Source organism: Taurulus bubalis (genome assembly GCF_910589615.1).
Source record: "Taurulus bubalis genome assembly, chromosome: 3".
In the NCBI taxonomy this organism is placed as follows: domain Eukaryota; kingdom Metazoa; phylum Chordata; class Actinopteri; order Perciformes; family Cottidae; genus Taurulus; species Taurulus bubalis.
The window spans coordinates 34,425,065-34,441,415 of NC_136591.1; the positions used below are offsets into that span (position 1 = coordinate 34,425,065).

The following is a 16,351-nucleotide window of genomic DNA, read 5'->3' on the forward strand; positions in this document are numbered from 1 at the left end:
GCATGCCAAAAATATACCACTGCATCCAGGTTGCATTTTGCAGTATTCCAGCCAGCATGCTTTTTCTGGCTACTCTGCACCACAATCGTCTGTGGAGAAACTCCACGCTTCACACTTCATGCCGGCACACACTCGAGCTTTAGCACTCGGGTTTTCAGGTTTGAGAGTTACTAATATTCATGGATTTCTTTGTGGACAAATTTTGAAAAATGGACTAATTTCCCCTTTTTTAGTCGCTCTTGTTTTAAAAAAAAAACACGTTTTTAAAAAAATCCAGAAGTGAGAGATCACAAAACACCTTCCTCCTGTGTACTAGGTGCAAAAATAATTGTGCAGGCGCTGCGAGAGAGAGAAGGCTTCGTACAGAGACGGGTCAGAATTTGGGGAAAGGATGTCTTTATCTTATCCAAGTGTTTTGGAAATGACGACCCGGGCCTTTCTGAGGCATTTCTGGTCGAAACTCGCCAAAGTCTAAATAATCCATTGGCCGTGTCACACCCACTGTTTTTCTGCTCTGACTCACCCGCGGAGCCTGTGGATACATCAGAGCACAGCTCAACTATTGTACAAGTTGCTATCTGAGTGTAACAGGCTTTGTGCTGCTGGCTAACACAAGCAGTCAACATTAAAATCAATTTCCACAGGCTCTTCCTTTCACCCGTTATATTGTTTATACCTCTTGCTGATCGCACCTAAACCCCATTTCATTGGTCCTGTACACACACACACACACACATACACACACACATGGCTCCTGTAGCCTTTCCCATAACCAATTTCCAATCCTATTGCTGTGCCCTTCTCCACAGCCATTTTCCAGGCTCAGAGATGTGAAAATTCGCTTGAATAAATATTAACGCTCGCTCTAAGAGCAGTGCCCGCTCGCAAGTGTGCCAGAGGAACAAAAGGCCCTGTTTACGAGGGCGCTTGAGGAAAGCTAAGGCTCGACGACTCACAATGGAGCGCTGATTGAAACGCGCTCATAACTTCCAGCGTACGGCGGCGAAGACGCCGGAAATCCTCAACGTGACGGCGGGGGGAAAAAAAAGAAAAGAAGGGAAAAACAATCTCTGTTGAACCGCCGCGAGGACGGAGCTGGAGAAATCAAGCTTATGAACTCGCAGCCTCCACTTAAACTCATTTAAGACGGAGCTGAGAGGTAATTAGGTTTCTGGGAACAATAAGCACTCAGCACCTCGTGTTGCAGCTCCAGCCTCGCCGCGCCTTTGGTGTAATTAGGGGAGGTGTGAATTCCTCATCAGATGGATCGCCATCTGCATTCACACGCCGCGCGTTCATCCCCTCCAGTGCCGAGCTACGGGGCCCGTGCACGCGATTAACCATGCAGGAGGCTGAGATGGGGAGCAACTCTTGCATTTTCCTTTTTTTTTTTTTATAAGGTTCGCTGCTATGGGGCGCCTCGCCACACGAAAGGTTAATCAATTCTGAATGATGAGCCATAAAGGCTTTAATAATGCAGTCGTTCTCTTATCGAGAGGTCGTGCACGCTCGCTCGGGAAGGGGCCCGATTGTTTTAGGAAGCTCCGGCGTTCCAATTACAAAGCGCTCGAGCGTTCCCTAACAGCCCAGAGAGCGTTGGACGCAGTGAGGGTCCGGCGAGTAGGACAATGAGTCCGGCGGAGTGCAGCTAATGTCCGACGGAGACGGGAAACAAGAGAGACGGGCCACGCGGCCGTCAATATCAACCGATTGCCGACGATCGACTTGCACTTCAGCCGGAGCTTGAAGAGCTTTTTCAGCAACTGCCATTTACCGTAATTTCAGACCCTCCTCCCCAGAGGTACTCGATAGAGGAATGGGGAAAAGTTTATTATCACCAATAAATCCACTGTAGAGGTGAGCCGAAAGTGATTAAGACTCACTTCCTCCAACTGTAGTTGTAGTGCTAACAACCACATATTTTCAGATGGAGGTCCCTGAAGCAAAATCGGGGTTGGTGACCTTTCGAGTATGATTTTAGGGGTCCTCGACACACAAATGGTTGAGAGTCTCTGCTTTCAAGGTATCAGAGCAGATGGAGTGAGCCGGCTTGCCTTCAAGAGCTGTAAATCCAAAAGGAATGGGACTAGTCTGGGTTTCAAAGAGGTGTTTTAGTACCATGGCCTAAATAGTGTTTCAGAGGCTAGTCCGCCCAAATACCCCCAAATACTTTGGGGGAAACCAAGGCATGTCTTTATTTATTTTTTCAGGAAAAGGATCACAGACATTGATCGGCACATATTATTGGCTGTCAGAACTTAATGGAATCGGCCAACAAAATCATCAGCTGCCTCGTCCCTGCTGACCCATTACACTGATTACAGTGTTATAGCTCTTTAAATGGTGCCACTTACTCAAAATAATAAACATGACACCATCTTGGCCAAGCACGCCGCTCGCCTTCACGGCGGCTAATGGCGAAATATTCCACCGGGTCAGCTGAGTAATTGTCTATTGTCAACGTGCCACGTATAATCATGAGTGACTCTCAAAGAGCTCGTGTTAATTGTTGTTTTTCCTGTCTTTTTTTCTTCTTTTTTTTCTGCAGGTTGCCTTCCTTTCCCCGCCATCCTCGTGCCCTTGGCCAGGCCAACCCTCGGCACATTCCAGCGCATTGTCTATGTCACGAATGGAGCGCGGCGAAATGCATCATCCCCGACACACATCCGTTCATTTAAATGCCCCTTTCTTTCTCTACCTCTCCCAGATGCGAACGTCTAGTCGACTGAGACATACCATGTGTCGTGAGCCGTTTGTGGTTGTAAACCACAGCTTATGCCGACGTATGTATGGCAGGTGAGCGGCTTAACTCTCCATGGAAACCATGACGTGAGCGTGAATGGACGGAGAGACAGCGGTTTACATATGCAGCCGGAGCTTCAGGTCTCTCTTCTTTTAATCACCACAGTCGGAGCACTCTTTTGGGCCAACTGTGGTTCATGGATGCTCGAGCATGAAAGAGGAATCTTGTTGGGGGGCATCCATAGTAATAATGAATACAGAAATGGCTTCAGAGTTTGTCATCACAAAATATAGCATTTTAATTACGCTGCGTTCCCTGGAGACTACACTGCAAATAAAGCTCTTCGGGTACCACAGAGTCTGCATCGTTGCTAAGCTAATAATGTTGGCTACTGTAGTGCTGATACACACATTAAGTTAATCTGGGTAATATGCATAGTGGATATATTACTGGATAATATCAGACTATGGTCATTAATGCTAATGGGGAATCATTACCGTAGTTTGCATCTGAGATGTTTCCAAAATTAAATTGTGAGTCGCCTAACGCCCGCTCAGCTGGACCAACTGTGCACAGACCGCTGCGTGGTGAACATTTACAACTCCAGTTTAGGGGGAAACATGTTGTGGTACGCGGTGATTCACTTGCTTTATGTGGGTCAGACAAAAGGATCGATGGCAATCTCTCTCCAGAAACATTGTGTTCTTTAGACAACGAAATCGACTGCCGTTCATGTCCCGTGTGAAACCCAAAGTTAACGTTAACTTATTTTTATTTTACTCATTTCACCCAATTTAAATAATCAAAAAAAAAGTACTTTGTTTAAGACAAACTCTTTTTTGTTTTTTTGTTTTGTTGTTTTTTTTTTTTTCCAAATTACAGCGTAAATCCGTAAAAACTCAAATCCGGGAGAAAGTACATTTCCCTCTAAACATTATTGAGAGTGCAGTTTAGTTGTATGGGAACGTCATTTTGGAGGAGACAGACTTACTGTGTAAAATAAAAGGACAAGGTTAGCCTAGCTTAGCAGCTAGCACTTCTGAAAAGCACAAATTCACACATTGTACCTTGTACGTTTGATCCACTATCAAAAAGAAATGTGAAAACAAATATATGCACTTTTAAGGCGGGTTAAGCGCCGTAACTGTTGGTCAACTCTTACATTTCTGTTTGTGTGCGGATCAAACAAACCAGCTACAACGTGCTGTTTAGCGTGACGTAAAAAGCCCTTACCTGCTTGACCGGTAGCGATGCTGACCGCCGCAAACAGCCGCTGCGTGCGGCTCAGGTCCGACACGCCGTTGACGGCCTCCACCTCGAACGTGTAGTTGGCGTGGGCGAGCAGATCCACGACGCTCAGGTAAGTGTCCACTAATCCCGACTGCGCCGGAGAGTATCCCACGTTCGGCCCGCATGGCACGCACTCCTCGGGTTCCCAGCTGCAACGCCGGCATATGACCCGGTAGGTGACGTCGTTGCGGCCGCCCGTGTCGGCCGGCGGGCCCCACTCCAGGCCGACGGTGGTCTGGTTGATGTTGTAGACCAGGTTCTGTGGCGCCGAGGGAGGTCCTGTCAGAGGTGGACACGGAGGAAGCCAGAATGAAACAACTGAGTGCCAAGGAAAGTGACAGCCAAGAGTGTGCAATGACTGGATCTGTGCTTTCACTGAAGGAAAAGGAGAAGAAAAAAAACACACTCACATACACACACTACGGGACATGCCAGCTCCAGCCCTAGAGCCAAACACTGACACTCATTATAATAAGACCAGTACAGGTAGCCTACACTGAAAAGAAGTCAGCTCTGGCAGGCACAAGGTCAGTGTTGGAGGGCTGTGAAATGGAGCCCAGAGTTTCAAAGGAGAATCACTTCATAGCAGAGTTCATGCAGCGCGGTCACACGTCTGTTTTTCCTTATCACTCTATTGCCGAGGTATTCCTATTAAGAGTTTCTTGTCTTGTAACTAAAAATGATTTTAAAAAATGGCCAACTGATCGCTTGCTGAAATCGAGGTGTTGGAAACAATTGTTAGCTTATTTGCATCCAGACAGGTCTTGTATTTGGCTTGAAACTCTCCAGACGGCCTTTTTTTTAATTTCTATTGCATGTGCCAGAGCACCTCAATGACATAATCTAGCTATGGGAATCACACCCGCCACAACACTAGCATTGTGCCAGCTGGCGTGAAGTGGGGAGGGGGCAACGGTTACATCAATTTCATGACAAAAAGCGTATGTGTTAGTCGACTACAAAGAGGACGGCCCCGGGTTGCGGCGGCGAAATCTGTCCATGACCCACACCTGGCAAAGTACTCAGAACCTCTTCTGCGGTCATTCCTGCAAAACCCGGTGTCTCCACGACCACATTCTGCCACGATGACTCACGCACGGCGCCAAGCCACATGCGCTTGTAATCATGCATGAGCACGGATCCACACTTCATTACGCTGCTAGCACAGCAAAAGCTGTGATAATTAGGCGCAAACCAACTTGAAGCTGCTTTATGAGGGAGACGCTGCCTTTAGCGACTCGTGTAAATGTGACTCGACAGTTATTAGCTGACCTCAGCTGCTTGAGTTTCTAACTTGCAGTCTCAAATCCAGTTACAGTTACATGTTGATGAAATCGAATCAGGCAAATGGGTAAGTACCGTTTCAGTTGACGTCAAGTTTCAAAGCTACTTGCAATCTGTTCTTTGGACCGGTTGGGGGACACGGAGCAGATATGGCAATAAATACTTCTGTGGCGCCTAATTAATGCTAGTTTGTCTGCTGTTTTGCACCAAGCAGATAGCCAATGGGTTACAAAAATGCATATATTATATCTGAAAAAAATATGAAAGAGGCTTAAGAGCTCCATGGATCTTAATCTTGTTGAAACTATCTGACCTTTCTTTCTTTTTTTTTACAGTGTACTGGTGCATGCAGCCATAGCCGCTGACTCATCCAGACGGACTACGGGCTTTGTTTACATACCGATTCTTTAACGGCGTCAAATCCGCAGCTGCTTCTAAAACGATTGAGTCGGGGGTTTACGCGGCCTTCCAGTTCTCCAAAAATATACAGCGAACCCAGCAGGAGATGATGGCTTTACAGGGTTGCCTCGGCGAGCTATATCATACAGGCAAGCGGGACACTTAAAGTTAATGTCCTCCGAAAAAAGACTGAAAGACTGACTCGCCCACAGGATTTATGGACGAGATTTAAACCTGGATTATCACCGCCCTGTAACTGCCGTCTAGAGTTTCCCTTGGAACCCAATAACGAATAGCTCCACGGCGGCGAGAGCGCACGGGACCACAAAGCTCTTGCCTGTAAATGTCCACGCAACGGCGGAGAGATTAGCTCATCTCGTAAAACAATGAATAACCAATTGCTGCTTTCATCTTTCAAATTCCAGGCTGTTGGCTTTTATGGTCCCAGATGTTGATATGAATTAGCTCACCCACCCCCCACCCTAAAGCAGTAAAGATTATATGACTTGTATTCTTTGTTTATGAATGCACGGAGAACATCTTCAGTCTGTTCTCTTTTTTAAACGCTCTGCTTTTCTCAGGAAAGACTCTTTGAGCGGAATCTCGGGGAGGGACCTCTCCACTCGCTCAATTTGTCACATTAACTTAAGAAAATGGGTCATGCATATGTGCCGAGCCCAAAACTGCTACCGCAATATCCAGGCTCATTAATACAGCACTTAGGTTGTTTTCCCCCTGTCCCGCCCTTTAGAACCGAGGGGCTCGACGGGAGACATCCATATTCATGATTATCGGGCGAGATAGCAGACTACGGACCGGGAAGACAAAAGAGCCACCTGTGGCCGGTGGAGCGGAGACGAGCGACTGCCGATAGCGGCGCTCCACTTCGGGCCTTGGCGCCGACAATCGACCCCGCGCTCTCGTTCTTCCTCGCAGACAAAAAAAAAGGGAAGGCGCGCCTCAGGCACATCCGCACTCGGGACGCCCACGCACATGCACTTGCACTTGCACTTTCCCAGTCTGAATCTTTCTCCCCTCCCCCCTTCATTTCCATGGCCACGGCGAGAGATGATTACATCTCATTTTGCCCGGGCCACTTTCGTTCGGGTCTCAGGTGCCACAGATCAAAGCGCCGAGATCTCAGGCAACGAGAGGCGAAAGGAAATGAGATTGGACTGACCCTGGACCTGGATCTGGAGCTGTAAAAATCATATCTCTTGGGTTTTTTTGTGGGGTTCAGATGCTTAAAACAAAATGCTTGTCAGATCACCCTATAGCCGATATTCTTTTCCCACATGACACGTGGTATTAAAATGTGTTTCGGGTGATCACGTGGAAGTGCTGGCGTAAATGCACCTTTTGGTTGTGATGCGATCACTCCACATTAAAGCCTGCAACAGCTTTAGCGAATGTGAGGCGCCGGGTTCGGGCCTACTAGAAGATAATCGAGGGTTCCAGTGGGCGGGTGGTGTCAAAAAGTGTCAAACCATCAAGGCCATTTCTGCTGCCATATAAATTGGGTGTTTTTTTACGCATATTTTGATTGGCTCCTCATACCTGGCTGGGTTCACGCACTGGAACCATGCGGTTGGTTGTTTGAGCTCAAAAGAACGATCAGATCTCAATCAGAGCTCAACGTGGACACTGGAGGTGCATATTAATAACCTACCAGGTGTCAACGTGATCAGGCTCAATCATATCCGGATGAAGTCCAGAGACAGAACGCGTGTCAACGCAAGATGTAAAGGAGGTCTCTGTTTTTGTAAAAGACAACCCCAACATGTGCAGAGTAGAGGAAACAAGAGACAGAGCTTGAGCTTCTCTCTTTGTCATTTATCATTTGTGTGCAACCTCACAGCTGGAAGTAACAAAAAAAGATAAGAAAAATGGAAGAAAGAAATGGTGACGTGGTGAGATGACACAAGCCCACTACCCACTTTTCAGAAGCATACTGAACCCCTATCATCCATCTTTCTTCTTCCTCTGCCTCGGTGCCACGTTGTGCCTCAGAATATGCTCAGTCGGTACTTTTCCTCAGTATGAAACTCTGCCCCCACTTCACCTACAGCACGGATTTGCGCTGCAGCCTGAGCCCCTCTGCTGTCTGTCTGTCTGCTCATCCTCATAGCTCAAGGGCTTGTCGCTCTTCCCATTTCTTCCCATTTCCCTCCCCACTCTTTCTTATCTTTTCGTGTTCTCCCCTCTCGCTCACCCCTCCTCCCAGTCAAGTTTCATTTCACGGATTAGCCTGCCAGAGCCCCCACAGCCTGAAACGTCTCAATCACTAGCTGGCTTCCCCTTCCCAAACGCCGCCACCGTGCACGCATCCAGCGTGTGTGCCGACAAAAAAGCGACGAATAAGAACAGTCCTTGCCTCCTGTCGCATCGTTTGCATGCTGACGTGGCGCCGAACCTGTGAGTGAACTAAGTACTCCAGTGCGTAAAGGCGGTGAGAAAAAAAGCAGACCTCGGCCGCACCGAAGCATCCGCTACATCTAATAATCGACCATAAAGAAAAACATAGTGCGGCATCGGGATGTTTTTTTTTAGGTCACGTTTAACAGCCCCGTCTCCACTCTGTGCAGAGTTGTGAGACCTGAGTAAATCCAAGCTTAGGAGAGAAGAATCCGGCGCTTATCTGCCTTGAGAGGTGCTCGGGGGCTGCCTTAACCCTCCACAGCCTATTAGCCAGCTCTGCTCTAATTGGGGAGCGATGGAGGGATGGATGGGGGGAGAGAGAGAGAGAGAGAGAGTGTCATTCAAATCGCCCATGAGGTAATCCTGGCTCTACAAATGTGTGTTGCCCCTCCTCCCGTGACCCAGCCTCTAATGAAGTGGCTGCAGCAGGACCCGCATGAGGGAAGCCAAGAAGAAGAAGAAGAAGAAGAAGAAGAAGAAGAAGAGCCTCCGGATGTCGTCGTAGTAAACAACATTTCGATACCACTTCAGTGCCACGCTGGAATCAGTAATGGATTTTGCTGCTCGTTCGAGCAAAAATTCCATTTTAGCCTCTGGAGAGAGCATGATGGCACATGGGCAGGAATAACAATATTAAAAGTAAAAGGAATGCATCACGAAGACTGTGTTCAAACAATTAACTTTTTTTTTTCGGGACGTTTTCACATAAACTCTTAAATGCCACCCCGTATAAGGACATCTGATTGTGAGTGAAGTGCCTGCAAAACCATATTTGCATGACCCCCTTCCCCCCCACCTCCCCCTGCCTTCGTAAATCATGATGAGGAGGAATAAAATCAAACGGCAATTTACATAGAATTGACATGTGCGTGGTCAGGACAGGGACGGGGAGGCATTATGTTTCCATCAGCGTAATTTCCAATTATTATGCCCGAGTTTAACGATATGTTTGGTGATACGTCGCATCCTTTACCCAGTACTGATCTCAAAAGGACAGGCGTCTTATTTATTTGTTTGTTTTAGCTTTCATTTATACTAAGAAAACGATAAAGTACATATAAATAATGGGCGGCAGGATTAACTGCCCCGAGGCCCGGACCCAGGAGGTCCTGTCTTGTTAAAGGCTCTTGTGTCAAACGTTAGATTAGTTAGTTACTGGTCCACCCAGCCCTGACCACAGGATATGCTGACGGGGCGAGAAACTCAAGCAGTCCCACTATCAGACAGGTGTCTGATAGTGGGACTGCTTGAGTTTCTCGCCCCGTATCCACAACGCCTGGTCATCGTGCTATACTTATACCTATAAGTAAAGCACGGTGACCAGGCGTTGTGGATCAAACTGGAGTTCCCGTTGAGGTGACTTCTGACATCTAGTCAGCCACACTAGCCCTCCACCTTCTGCAGGCCTTCCAAAAGCAACTCCAGGCAGGACGGACCCTCTTTAACGGACGGCAACTTGTCGAGCTGGCACATTTTGAAGGGGAGCGGCAGTAGTGTGTGAGGGGGACCGGTGACAACTTCTCACAAACCGCCCTTCTCGGCCCCCAAAGCCTGCACCAGCGCCGCTGGCAGCTGTTGCGTGATCGATGCCCACTCCGCCGACCTGTCAGCGGCCCCTGTTTGTGTGGAGCCCCGGGAGAAGACGCCCCCCCATGGCCGTCCCACCGTACGTCACATTTTCTCACAACTTTGCATATGAATGGCGTGGACCAGAAATTAAAAACAACAAATGTTCATCCTTCCGCCCTTCCCCCCCTTCTCTCTCGCTACACACACACACACATACCACATGGGAAACAATGGATTTGGCGCTATATGTTTTTGAAACTTCTCCCATCATCTTTATTCAGGCTTCTCCATGTCCCCCCATGTTACATCTTCGTCTCATTTCCTCTCAAATCCGCATCGACACTTCCTTAATCTCTGTGTGCCAGAGATCCATCTCACTGTTTTGCTAAGACCTGGGATACGGTGGGCTTTACAAACTGCTATTTAAAAAAAATAAAAAATAATCTAAATAAAATACAATCTGTCAATCACGCTTATTTGTTCAGGCAGTGCGAATTCATGTTCAATTACAATTCACTCCTGGTCTGGATAAGTCTTGAGAAAAAAGAAATCACAGTGACTATTGGTCACAGTGACTTAATCCAGCGATGAATGAGGAAATGCACGTACAGAGAGGCGTGAAAAAAAAAAATATGGAGGAGCAGAGCGAAGCTATTCACTCAAGCTGAAAATACATATTTACATATAATGGTATGGGGGTCATCAAGTGTAGACCCGGCGCTAATGAAAATGAATAATGGAAAGTGTGCATTAGGCAACTTCAGTAATTACTACACTACTTGGCCAAGGTGATTACGCAGAGAGAGGAACAGCCAGAGGACACGGCAAAGAAGTGTGAACTTTCTCGAGTCCTTGCCCTCGTCCAGCGGGCGACGTTGGAGCGGAGCGTTGCCGTCTGATCGGGGTGGCTGGAGAAGTGAGTAATGGGAACGAGGGTCCGTACGGCCGCCTCCCCGCTACACACAGAAGACTGGTGGTTTGTGGGCATCGGGTTGGCCTCAAATTAGCTTAGCCTGAGTTATGGTTTTGTTTGTGCCCGACGCTGACGGGCACCGAGCTCGACAAACGAATCTGTCGGAACTTCGTGTGTTCAAATTGAGGTCACGGATTCCATTCAGCAGACAGTGCTCATTTTCTATTTTTACAAACCCTTCCGTCAGACTTTATTTAATTGTTTTTTTTACTCGTCTGAAACCATGGAGGCAACGCAAGCTTCGTTGGCCTCTTGGTAACTTCTTCTCGACAGCAGACACCGCAGCCACAAGTGACAGTTAGGGGATTAAGCCACTTCAGCTGCTTTAGAGACTTCATCATTAGGAGGGCTGACTCAGAGCCACAAGCAGACAACAAACATGTCTCCTGCTGAGCTGCACTCTGGTTCTGTCTTTGTTTACATCGGAGATTAAAAAACACAATAAAACATTGGAATGTTAATCTGTGTCGGGCTCAGAAAGGATGGGTGGGGCTGAGTCATTGTTTTTGCATGTCAAAAGTAAGTCTTGAGTCTTTGCACTCAAGCCCCAAATGGAGTCCCAAATCAAGAATGATGAGTCCCGGTTCAAGACTTACAAGTCCCGAGTCAACTACCAAGTAAAGACGTAAAACTACTAAGTCAAGTCTGGAGCCAAATCCCAAGTCCCAAGTCAAGACAGGTAAGTCCTAGTTCCCAAGTCAAGACAGGCAAGTCCCATGAACCAAGTCAAGACTGGCAAGTCGAGACAGACAAGTCCCGAGTCAAGACAGGCAAGTCCCGAGTCAAGACAGGCAAGTCCCAAGTCGAGACAGGCAACTCCCGAGTCAAGACTGGCAAGTCCTAAGTCCCAAGTCGAGACAGCCAAGTCCCAAGTCCCAAGTCAAGACAGGCAAGTCCCATGAACCAAGTCAAGACTGGCAAGTCCCAAGTCAAGACTGGCAATTCCCGAGTCAACTCCCAAGTCAAGACGTAAAACTACCAAGTCAAGACAGTCAACTCTGGAATCAAGTCACATTCATTGTTGTTAAAATGGCTTTAAACTTGTTTCGGGCACGAATCTCAAAGCAATAATAAATACAAATGGACACTAATCGTGAAATCTTTTTGATGCTTGTATTTATTTCTATATTCACGCGGACTGAAGAGCGTCAACATTCATTCAACAAATTGAGGGGACTGAATCGATTCACACTTCCTCAGTAACGTACCGTTTTATTCTTTGTGCTTGGGGCAACTCAAGGCCCAAAAACTGTCGTCCAATAACCAAATGGATGACGTCAAGCTGACTACCACCACCTCTTCTCCACAGTCTATGGCGTGGATGTATCAAAACGGGATTTACAGACTGAATAGCAGCATTTTAAAGAATGTCTGTTTCCCAGAGGAACCCTCTATGTGCTCAAAACCTGACTACAAGGAGAGCAGTGTGTGATGGCTCCGTGTTTCTGCCCCTGTTGTGGTGAATCCAGCCCACAGTGCTAGAGGCAAAAAGGACACGGCCGACTCCCCGGACAGTCCACTTGTGCTGAGGGAGCAGTTCGAGACCCGAATGCTGAGCACATTTCTTCCGAATCATCCAAGAAACAGAGAGAAACACAGCCAGCTAAAATGCAAAACAGAAGCTTGGTATTTAGATGACAGATAATGCTTCTGTAAAAGCATAGCTCATTAACAACGGGAGAGAAAACTTTCTTATCCAAGTAATGATCTACTTTTCCTCGCCACCCTCCATCTTGCCCCGCTGTTTTAATATGTGGGTTTTTTTCTTCTCGATAATGCACTTTCACTTTAATGAACCTGCACCCGGCAGAAACATTACTTTTTTCCGACCAATAAGTGGAATTCAAAAGAGAAAGAAAAAAAAAGGTGCAAACTCTCCCGAGGCCCGTGCCAAATAACCCGAAGAACACCAAACGCACCTGAGTGTCGAAAAACAAACGGAAAGAGAGCTCGGCAGCACCGAGCCGCTTCGCCAGACGCCAATAATACGCAGGAATCCTTTGAAACGTGATATTCACAGAATCAAATCCAAACTCAAACCCGTGTAATACTCTCTTTTTAATTCTCAGATTTTATGCACAGATAAGTCAACGTGTCGCTCGTGACGTTCCACTGTTTGCATCCGATCTCAGCAGCAGTCTCTCTCTTTGTCACACACACACACACACACACACACACACACACACACACACACACTCTCTGACTTGGCCTACTTTGGGTGTTCCCGGGATGAGAACAAGGCGTGCTGATTTAACCGCGTACGCATATCTTGTTGTTTCTCGTCCACATGAAAAGTGCTGCAGAATAAATTACTGCACTCTTAAATGCTTAAATTGTTGGTTTAAAATATATATATATATATATATACATATATATATAGAGAGAGAGAGAGAGAGAGAGAAGAAGAAGAAGGGTGCATATGTAGCAGCCAGAAGGCTGTGGGCCCATCCGGGAGTCTTGCGATACATTATCAGTAGAATGAAGCCGGCACGCCGATAAGGTGCAGAGATTATGTTTGGGGGGTGCTGTTTACCTCCAGAGATAAAGCAGAGTGCTAACATCGCCCTGCTGGGGTGTGACACTCCCTGTTGCACAGCAGCTGAAGGCAGCAGGGCAGGAAGGGGGAGGGGAGACCCATCCAGGAGCACCTTGAAATAAACTCACTTGAGAATGGATTTGGAGCAAATCAGACTCCCTCTCCTCCTCTCCCCCCCCCCTAGGCCTGTGTAAATAAGCCATCAATGGCTGTCACATGACCGTGGCACCGGCCCGGGACAAATGAGGACGCGGGGCCGCTGCCCGGGCTGCCGACTGTAATTGCAATCTTTCAGACGGGAAATGGCAAATTGCTCCTCTCATCATTAGCGACCAGCCAAGACAGAAAACAGACACGCAAAGCCTGCAAACATAATTATAATGACACACTGGGAGGCAGAAGAACTGCCACGGAACACATCTGGGGCTTTCATGAGGCCAATGCCGACTGACGGAACAGGTCTGCTGTGGGGCTCTGGAGTGTGTGAGTGTGTGTGTGTGTTTCTTTTCTTCGTTTTTTTTTCCTTTTTCCCCCTCGGTCCTTCACATGTGCTTCTGTTTAAATTCACATCCCAACAAGCGGCGTGTGTGCATGGCAACGGGACAGGCGGGCGGACTCACTGGTGCAGGCCACGGACGGCGGGTCGGAGAGCGCCCGGTAGTAGCCGTCCTCGCAGTCGCAGCGCCAGGAGCCCTCGCGGTCGTTGAAGCTGTGCACCGGACAGCGAGAGCACTGGAGGTCCTGGGAGGAAGACTTGTAGAAACCACGGCCGCACGCTGGAGAGAGAGGGGGAAGAAGAAAAAAAAGAGGATGAGGGTCAAGGAAAGGAGAAACATTCCCTTTTTGCACAGACAGTATGGTGTGTCATGTAATCCATCAGTTCCTGCAAAATCCCAGCATCATGCAATCTGCGAAAATGAGAAACAGGTGCTCAATTTGTCATATTCAATCTTCAAAGAAATAAAAAGAAGAAGAAAAAAAGATGACTGAATATGGCAGTGTTTCCCAATATTTTTCTGTTGCTGTCGTTTTGAGTCCCTTTCAAATAATTCATGATACCAAAAGAAGCAAATGTTTAGAGAACAAACTCATTTGTGTCAAATATTATTATTTTTTTCCTTTGCATTCATCTTCTTGCATCCCCATAAGCTCCGTTTACATAAACCGGAGTCTTTCGGTGGCGAGGACAGCTGCAAATGTACTTTTGAAGAACTTTTAAACTGATGTCAGCATCCTACAGAATATAAAAAATAAAAAAAATCAGGCACATCCTGTCATCCTTTTCTCCCGTTAAAGTGTTTTTTTGTTGGGGAGTTTTTCCTGTTATGTCGTATGTTGTATAGATTGTCGTTTATATATTTTTTATTTAGTTGTTAACCAGATGAGTCAAGTTCCAATTTACAATGATGACCGAGCCAGAAAGCTCCGAGGCAAATTTATGATTTAGTGCTATACAAAATAAATTGATTTGAAATCCCTATAATGAAGTTTAAAAAGAATCTGAGCCCTTAAATGTGGTTCAAATAAGGATTATGACCAAGATATGTGCTAACTAAGCAGTCAGTGATGGGTAAATACAGCCAAGCTGGCATGGTAAAAAACTAAAAGAATAATTACTCCCACCCTTAACCAGAAACTCTCAGTTTATATTTAGTAAACCCCGGCTGAGCCGCGCTCACACGGCGTTAGCTTCACAGACAAACGTCTCTAGGTGATATTTAATTCAGTCCTGTGCAAACACAGCCTGGAAGAGTCATCGCTTCACACCTGAACACCCATCAAGAGGCGAATAGGGCATGACAGAACAAACCACCGTGTTCACATCTTGCAGCAGCCAGTATTTCGCCTCAACCTGCCGGGGGGGCCTCCACCGAGCAGACTGAAAGAAGAAGAAGAAGAAGAAAAAGGGCCTTCTCGAGGTGAATAATGAGGCGGGTGAATGCTGGGGTCAGCGGAGGGGTCCGACTTGTTTACGACAAGTCTTATCTCTGAGAGGAAACATGAGGAGGAGATGAGCGTTTTACACATCGAGCTCGTGGATCGGTTCAACGTTGTTTTTTTTTACCTTTTGGACCCAGACGGTAAACAAAGCCGACTGACTGACTGATACGACTAATCAGAGGACTCGCCGCTGCCCGTGTGGGGAGAGAGGCATATTCACTGCAAACCCTGTCTCCGACTAAATTACACTCCCATACGGCTGAACTGCAATTACGCTCATCTTCCGGATTACGGTTGCAGTTTTAAACACGTGTTGGAGAATGAAACAAAACAACAAGAAAAGAAAAAAAAATGACTTTGACCTTTTACTAGGTTTTGTAAAACATCATGGATGTGCTTCTAATGAGTTTGTTTAAGTTATTTTAGTTTACGCCCGCGACTTAAATGAGTCAACATTGATCTTTTGGAACAGCGGCCTCCTGGGTGAAAGTCCTGTGTTTGTTTGACCCGTACATCTATTGGACTTGTGATGTGTCAAAAACTAAAATAATGACATAATTGGCGATGCACTTTCATGGCCTGGGGAACGTAACATTCGGGAGACTTTCAGGCCGGTCCCAATTACACACTTATACACCCAAAAATGGTTCATCCACCCAGTGTTTTCCTTTAGGTACAAATGATTCCCATGACGGCGAGCAACGGCAAAGATGGAAATGAAGCGGCAGGAAAAAAAAAATACCGGCTCGTAGCAAACTCGCACGCATTGGTGAGGAGTAAAATGTCTATTCCGGGTCGGGCTATTTCAGCCTCGGAGTCGACTTAATCCACAGTGACCAGCTGTGTGTGCGAAACGTAGCCTGCCGAAAAAGAAAAAGAAGAAAAAAAAAGGCTATGCAATCCAGGCCACATGATTTCTTCAACAATCTGCAAGAAATCTATATTTCTGTGAATAGCTCTGCATACAAACTATCAAATTATACCCAAAATGCATTTTTCATGAGCCGCAGGGGGAAATGAGTAAAGGTTGTCGTATCCAGCCCCCCACCCCCATTACAGATCAGGGTTCTGCTATTTCTTTATTTCCTTTTTTTTTTTTTTTTGCCCCCGAGGGAAATAAATTGGTCAACGCCTCCTGTGACAGGTTCCGGAATAAGAGGGATAAAGGGATCTGAATCTTTCTTGTCGTACCACTTCC

General features: G+C 46.8%; 1 protein-coding gene across 3 annotated transcripts in view; it reads right to left on the minus strand.

Moving 5' to 3' along the window:
* The window catches only part of epha7 (eph receptor A7), an 80,175-nt gene that overhangs the window by 45,475 nt on the left and 18,349 nt on the right, over positions 1-16,351 (minus strand). For all 3 annotated transcript variants that reach the window (XM_079214679.1, XM_079214680.1, XM_079214678.1), the window contains exons 4-5: positions 13,833-13,988; positions 3,977-4,312 (exon numbers count right to left, since the gene is read on the minus strand). In XM_079214679.1, the coding sequence (XP_079070805.1) occupies positions 3,977-4,312; positions 13,833-13,988 (492 nt within the window). The remainder of the gene's footprint in view (positions 1-3,976; positions 4,313-13,832; positions 13,989-16,351) is intronic.